Source organism: Nestor notabilis, unplaced genomic scaffold (assembly GCF_000696875.1).
Source record: "Nestor notabilis isolate BGI_N333 unplaced genomic scaffold, ASM69687v1 scaffold34155, whole genome shotgun sequence".
Taxonomy (NCBI): Eukaryota; Metazoa; Chordata; class Aves; order Psittaciformes; family Psittacidae; genus Nestor; species Nestor notabilis.
The window spans coordinates 1-7803 of record NW_009928478.1 but is presented as its reverse complement, the minus strand read 5'-3'; the positions used below and the strand labels follow the sequence as shown (position 1 = coordinate 7803).

The 7803-nt window shown below is 37.6% G+C and overlaps 1 protein-coding gene across 2 annotated transcripts; it reads left to right on the top strand.

Moving 5' to 3' along the window:
• The first annotated feature begins 2914 nt into the window (after window positions 1-2914).
• CDCA4 (cell division cycle associated 4) lies at window positions 2915-7289 on the top strand. 2 transcript variants are annotated; one of them, XM_010014516.1, is made up of 2 exons: window positions 2915-3008; window positions 5326-7289. In XM_010014516.1, the coding sequence occupies exons 1-2, from the start codon at window positions 2970-2972 to the stop codon at window positions 6079-6081; spliced, it is 795 nt and encodes a 264-aa protein (XP_010012818.1). In that variant the 5' UTR covers window positions 2915-2969; the 3' UTR covers window positions 6082-7289. The 2 variants fall into 2 exon arrangements, with proteins under 2 accessions (XP_010012818.1, XP_010012817.1); XM_010014515.1 differs by lacking the exon at window positions 2915-3008 and adding an exon at window positions 5130-5174.
• Window positions 7290-7803: the final 514 nt, after the last annotated feature.

Here is a 7803-nt window from a genome sequence, read left to right as displayed (position 1 = left end):
CCTCCCAGCCCTCTGCTGTATCTGCAGCCCAAATTAGAACTCAGCAGTACCGTACACACGCATATGGGTGTCTAGAGAGGAATACCTGGCTTTTCATCTTTCCATCTGAATTCTTTTCACTATTACGCACAGCTTTGATTTTTTTCCCACAATTGTTATAAAGGCCAGTTTTGGAGTGAGGGTTAGAGTGGTAGGAGATACAATACTTTCTTATCTTCCCGTGCTAACTATTATCACTGTATTTATGGCTGTACAAAAAGAAAAAGCGCTCAGCTTAAGTGAACCTCCAGCACTAGCCAAGGTAGCTCTTGTCTGCTTTCTCATAAAGATGAACAGTGTAAAATTTCCTGTTACCCCAGCTCTTGGGAAGCACTCAAGTATATCTTTGGCAGCATATTACCACACGAATCTGAACTGAGTGTAAATCTGGAATGTTTAAGCTGATGCTTTCGTAAGAATTGGATCAAATTTCAAGCAGCTTTTTTGTAAAGCAGACTGGGAAATTGTCAGTCGCAAAAGCAAAGCTTGTAATGAATTCCATAATACTGTGCTCCCAGAACTCATTTTTTCCTACCGCATTATGCTGTGGATAGCTGTTGTCTCCTCAACAGCTTTTTTTGTACAGCTGTTTCAAACAGTGGTTAAGTTTAACACACTAGGTTTGGGCTCTTGACTCTGATAGTAGTGGAAGAAGGGAGATGATATGGCTAGTCTAGATACTGCCTCTGGGACAGAGACAGATACTGATTGAAATTAGCAGGGGATTTTGAACACTGTGACTCTAAAACAGCAGCGGTCTTGTTATCATGTACCAAGAGGCTTTACACTATGGTTTATGCCTTTTTAAGTATGTTAATATGTAAATCAATAGAGAAACATACTTACATTTTAATTAAGCTTTAAATTTAGCATTCTCTTGAGATGAGTGCTTGTTGGAGATAGTGCAGCGAAGTCTGGGGGAGGTCATCTAGTTGCAAGGTTTTTAATTGCATCTGATAATGGCTATGAAGTTAATCTTTATTTTTTTTTAACTGTGAACTTGGGTTCCGAGACACACTTGTATGCTAGTTAATAGAATCTGAGGAGATAATTGCTATGATGGGTATATTCTTAAAATTTATACTAACAGAAGTCCACATGATTTATTTATTGCTCTAGGGAAGAACCTCAAATCACATGCAGCAGGCCTTACATGTTATTAAATTGCATGAGAAAACTGTTTCCTTCTTTAGTGTATTAATAGATTTCATACTGGTCTGGTCCTCTGACATCCCCTATGTCTTTAAATTTGTGGACGTGACAATAGCTCTTTTACCAAGAACTCATGAGTTCTATCAACAGTCCCCTCCTGTATCAGTCTGCTATTTTGGGAGGCAAACAGCTAAAGCCTGTGCCTCTAAAATCATCAGATATACAAAATAGCGCCAGAAGATATTTTAAGTTATTTTTCTCATGACTGCATCATCTTTATCTGTAGTCGTTGGGGGGTGTGCGGTGTTGGGTAGAGCTTTTAAACAAAGCTTATTCCCATGTCACGTACCCTAAAGCAGAAATCTGGGGATTTGATTACCATATAGAGGCTTTTGAAGAGATTGCACTTCAGTTAGAATGTTCTGAAAGCATAACCAGAACTTTTATACCATCATCAAGGTGAAATACTTTTATTGACTTGATATGGTGTCTCACTAGAGTGGTAGTTCAGATGCCTCATGACCCTGTCTTGAATATTGCTGTGAGCTTAGTTGCAAAAGAGGATGAGACTATGGGCTGGTTAAAATACAGTTTCCGTGACATAACAGCATTTTAGTCTGAATATTTTTGGGATTAAGTAAAAATATTTTGGTTTGTTTGGGTTTTTTATTTTTTGGGGGGGGGGTGGTGGTGGTGTTTGTTTTGGGTGTGGGGTTTTCTTTGGGGGGAGGGGGGAGTTGTGGTATTTTAACAAGTATGTAGCTTCTTGAAAAAAAACATATTTTCTGTGCCTCCTTCCCCACCAAGTCCTTTGTCAACCATCTACCCTCCCAGTTCTGAGAGTGCTCATTCTTCAAAAACAATTTACTACTAGCCACAATAGAAAACAAAAATAGATGTCCATATGTATCCTCTTTACTTGTTTCTTTCCTAGGTGTGTACTTCATTTGCAGACACTGAACTGTCTTGTACTGTACAGACATGTCTAGAAAAGTATCTGAATTGTTGTCATATTATATAAGTTTTTGTAGCCTGCTGAAACAACATTTTTTTCACTTTCAGTAATTAAAGGAATTGTTGTATGTGTTTCATAGTTGTACTTGGTATATCAAATCATATTTTGTCTTAAATATGTTTTAAAAACTCAGCTTTTATAGTTACAATAATTTATTTACTGTCATTACTTTCATTATTGTCATCTTTCAAAGTAAATCTTAGTCATAAAGTTTCTGTACTGGTAAAGGAAAATTCTCCCTGGTTTTGCTATGTTTCAGTTTTGTATTTGTGCATGCTTGTTTTTCTCTAGATGCTACAGAGAGACGTGGTTTTGCACAGCAGAAGTGAAAACTGTATAGTTTTGTGATAAAAGTAATGAGGACTTGCTTTCAGTATGCTTTAGTGGGCATTTAAATTTTTCAAATGATCACTAAAGATTTTGTTTGCTCTTTAAATAGCAAAGGTGTAGGGATAAGGGAGAGGCTGGTCCAAAGGTCGGGGTAATAACTTGGGACTAGACAAGCAGTTTCCTTCTCCTGTTGCAAATTTTTGGAGTATTGTTGGGTGAACCACCTTTGTGCTCTAGCTGTAGATTTGGTTTAATAGTACTATTGAAGTTTGTAAGGGCATTGTGAAGACAGAGCAGTTGGAGACAGACGTGTGTAAGATCCGGAAATGGAAACTATTTTGTCCTGCACCTCCTGTACTTGCCTGACATCTTGCTTCCCGGTACTTGGTAGGTGGTGCTCTAACTTCTACTGTATGGACTCTTGCTCAGTAGCATGGGAGAAGAGGAAGGACTACATCAAACACAATTACTGGTATGTAATATTTTGCTTCTTTAATGAAGCCGTAATCTAATATTTTGTGCAGTCTCAGGAACAGGGTGACAACTGTTTTTATGATGTGAGATACTGATTGTGAGTGTTACAGCAAAAAATCCAGTGAGTCCTGTGGAAGGAATACCTTTCAGAATCCATAAGCATTTTTTCCTCTGCTTGTACACACCCAAGTGTGTGTGATGTATTAGGTTTTCAAGTTTTCTGCTTTGTTCTGTTCTTCTGTTGGTGTGCCTTAGAAGGCATTTAAATGCCAAATAGTAGATGTATGAAAACCGGCTCAACAGTCAGTTGAAGTTTTAATTATTCTTCACAAGAATATAAGTTGAAATAGAAGAAGCTTCAAACTCTGCACGAAGTGTTTAATATTTGATGACATAATCATACACAGTCAATTAGTAGTACCAAAAGATGTCTCTAGAGGTCAAGTTTTACATGGGGGGAGATGTGTGTGTGTGTGTGTGTGTGTGTGTGTGTTCAGAAATTACTGTACATATGACTTTGGAAAATTAAATGGGATGTCCTCCAATAGGAGGCTTGATGGAAAAGGCATTATAAAGTAAAAATTTGGGTTGTATTTAATGGGAATAATACAAATATGTTAGGTTACAGGAGAAAAAATTGAAAGAAACTTCCAAAGCATTTAATGTAAACCGTGGATAAGTTTTGAAAAGTCTATGAAAAATGACCATAAGACCAAGTCTATATGTAGTCTGTGCATATTATGAAGTCTGCATATTATGATTTCTGAGGAGTCTTGTACCTTTAGTGGAAAGAATCTTCAAGAGTCAGAAAATCCAAAAAAGGTTAGTCCATGGATACACCCAGAAATGTATGAAGCGTTGTACAGAGTCAGACCAAATGTTTATCTAGCTACTGTGCTATTCCCCAGGTTTTCAGGGTAGATAAGTATGTAATGTAATTTGAAAGGAACAATGTTGTTACACTTTGGTGGATTTTTGATGACTGAAAAAGCTGAAAGAGCTCTCTGAAAATATGTGGAACATACCATAGCAACCAGAAAAGCAAGGCAGAGGTTATGGCTCGCTGAGGGAAATGGAAAATTCTACAGAAAGACACTGCAATAGTATTTTGGGTTTATCAGCTTTTAGTTGAAAAACTTTGTTTTGTTTGAGTCACTACATTTAAAAAAAAAATTCCCCAAATAGTGGCCAAACAAGAATTCTAAGCACAGAAGACTTAGAAGGGACATAACAAAGGTGAATAAATGTAAAGATCAGGTCCTAGCTTTCATTTTCAGCCTAATTTTTAGAAGACTAAAAGCAGTGAGGTCTACTACATTTAAAAAAGAATAAATAGCCTCTGTATTTCAAGAGATCGTCTGCTGTATGTACGTGGGGCAGTGTTGCCAAAATTAGTGCAGACCAGAACAAGACCTGGAGGCTAGTGCTTCACAGTTATACCTTGGGAAATTCAGCAAGTGATTTTTAAGTGAGGTGTGAATAATGAGAAGCCTGCATGCACTCCACTTTCTAGCTGGTGAATTTAAATTAGGAATACAGGGATTTTGCCTTCTTAGAGTTGACGGCGAAAGAGGTACAGAAGCCCATAGAGAGGGTGGCTGTGCCTATCCCTAGGCACTTGCACAATTCATGTTGGAATTACACAGTTAATTTACTCACTTGAGTAAGGGAACCAGAAGGACTGCTTTAGGCACCTCAGTTGAATGTCTTGAGTTCTATGGAACAAATCTAGATCTTACTCTCTCTGTAGAGAAAATAAGCTAACCTTTTCAAGTATGCTGCCCATTCTGTTTTTTTCATGTTCCTCTGTTAGGCATGTTGATGTTCTGGAGGGTCAAAAATTTTGAAGATGGTGTGCCAGGTTGTATTTTTATTTCCAAAATTAGAGGTTAAGCATGCCAGTAGAAACTCAGGAGGAGCGAGGAGAAGCTGCCTCTCCAGTAGGTGAAATACAGCCGTTGAGATGTTTGCTTCTGTGCGAAGCAGTGGCTCCTGACTTCCATCAAGTGTGGAGCTTAATGGGAGCCAGGAGCTGGGAGCCCCTGCCACTCTCCGATGCCATGACTTGTGGACCTGCTCACCCCTGGTTCCCGAGTGCCGTCTTTGGGACCCAGTTCGTATGTTCCTGACCCCTGTTGTACCACACTGGCCATTTTATAATCTGGTATGACAATTCTGATGTTTCTATTTTAAAAGAATTTGCTATTTAAGATGATATTTTTATGTTTTGTTTTTCAGTCCTTCCTTACCCCTCTTGAGCTGTTTACCTGGTTTAAGAATTCTTTATTTTTTTTATTTTTTTTATTTTTTAACAGGACACCATGTTTGTGCGAGGATTAAAGAGAAAATGTTTTGATGGCGAAGAAGACATTGAAGGAACTCTGGCTGGTATTAAGGCTATTCCTTCATATAATCTTCAGCGGCAGTCACTTTTAGATATGTCCTTGGTTAAACTTCAGCTGTGTCACATGCTGGTTGAACCTAACCTTTGTCGTTCGGTACTTATAGCCAACACGGTACGGCAGATCCAAGAGGAAATGACTCAAGATGGGACTTGGCAGATGATAAGTACACAGAATACAGGGCAGGCATCCCTGGATCGTCTTGTTTCAACAGATATCCTTTGTCGTTCATCTAGGGAACAAGCTGAGGGAAAGCACGTTCCAGGCTATAGTACTTTCAATAAGGACTTTGAGGGTGATCAGGGACAAGATAATTCAGAAACTATGTCAACAGCTTCTTCAGTGCAACCTCCAAGAAACCTGCAGAGCAATGTGTGGGAAATGGAGAACCCACAAGAAAATAAAGGAAACTTTCAAAAATCATTAGATCAAATATTTGAGACACTGGAGAATAAAAGTCCTAATTCTGTTGAAGACCTGTTTTCAGAAGTTGACAACTCTTACTATGATCTTGATACTATGTTAACAGGCATGATGAGCAACACAAAAATGGGACACTGTGATGGGCTGGAAACATTTTCTTCTCCCACATCTACAGCTTCTAACTCTAATTGTAAATCTGATCTTAATGAGCTTGATCATATTGTGGAAATCCTTGTTGAATCCTGAAACTCCTTATCTAGGAGCTAAAGGTCTGTTAATGGGAAGAAAAGACTTGAGAAAGCTATTTCCACAGTTTGTTCTATCAAATCTGCACGTGTATTTTACAAATATCTATATATTATATAGATATATATATTAAAAAGCACTTCATATTGCAAAATAGTGTTAACTCTTAAAGTTAACTTGCAACTTGTAGTGTAATAATCCAATCTATTGTCCATTGAACTGTAAGTAGATACGGTAAATGTGTTCTAAGTTTTTTGGTCCAAGGCTCTTGAAATTGGGATCCTTTTACCAATCCTTTTAGCCTTTGATGGAGGATATGCTCAGTGAGAGGGATTCTCTCATCTTTTTCGTACACTTCATCCAGTAAATGGTAATAAACGGAGACAAGTTGGATAACTGGTTTCCTATTTTCCGCCAGTTTCCACTTTGTTATACCACAAAACTCCTACCATATCTGCTGCTTCTAAGTCGCTTACATGGCTCTTAAAGAGCAGTATGCAATAGTTTGTGTTATCCTAGCTAGCTTGTTCTGGGTTTTGCTACAATTTTTACTTCAAAAATAGTTTTAAAGTGTTTATTGGTGTTTAGATTTTCCAGGTATTTTCCTAAAATATATTTTTACTACAGATGTTATATCAGCTGCTAACTTAGTAACTTTTGATCATACCTGCAGTTGATGTATTTTTTGAAAGGTTTTCAAAAAGGGATGGTTTTTTTTACTGTGAGCTACCCAATGTAGTTCAGTAAAGTGTATGTAAATGTAAATATGATTTTATACTTTACATTAAAATGTAAGAGCTGTTTTCATTATTCTGTTTTATAGAGTAGTACTTTACTAAATTGAGACTTGTACAATTATGCTTTTCACACCACATATACTTCAGTATCGTTAGAAGAGCTTTGATCCAGCTAGATACAGTTAATTCACTTCAGACCATACTTTTTGTTAACTATAAACCTAAATTACATCGGTTTTTATTTATGTATATTTATATGTAAATGTCATCAAGTGAATTGTTTATCACTGAGGTCTACCATCAAATATTTGTTTATATGGGTTAACTCTCTTGCACTAATTACTACAAAAAAGTGTTATTAACAGCTTTTAAATCTCAACTGGTATGTCATGATGTCTTGTCATAATTAATATGCTCCACTCTTACCAAGGGTTTCCTCTTGGCTTATTTTAATAACAAAAGATAATACAACATGGGACAGTGTTCTTTTCTTTAAGTACTCACATTCATTGTAAAGTGTATATAATTACGGTTATTCCTGTGAGACATTTTCAGGGGAAAGGGATTGGTCACGCACAATGTATGGTTTTGTTATAGAACGACAAAGGTTTACCTTCGCAAGCTGGTACTGGGGAAGAGCCCCAAAATAGAAGTGATGTAGACAAGAATGTTTCTGGAAAGTGTTAGCAGTCATTGTGCTAACACAGGGAAAGACACCTGCTGGTAACTTTGTAGTTTTCTGTAGTCTTGAACCAAGCAAGTCGCTGAAGATGAAGAGTAGCTTTCTGCATCTGACAGGCTTTGCCTTCTTACAAGTGACCTTACTTCTACGTATGATCCTCTTTGGATTCTCAAACCCTTAAAAAGGGGAGGGTGGGGGCTAGGGGGCACTAAGGGCATTTGGGGCCCCCATCATAAGAAGGACATGGACCTGTTGGAGCATCCCCATAGGAGGGTCATAAGAATGAGAGATAGATAGATATAG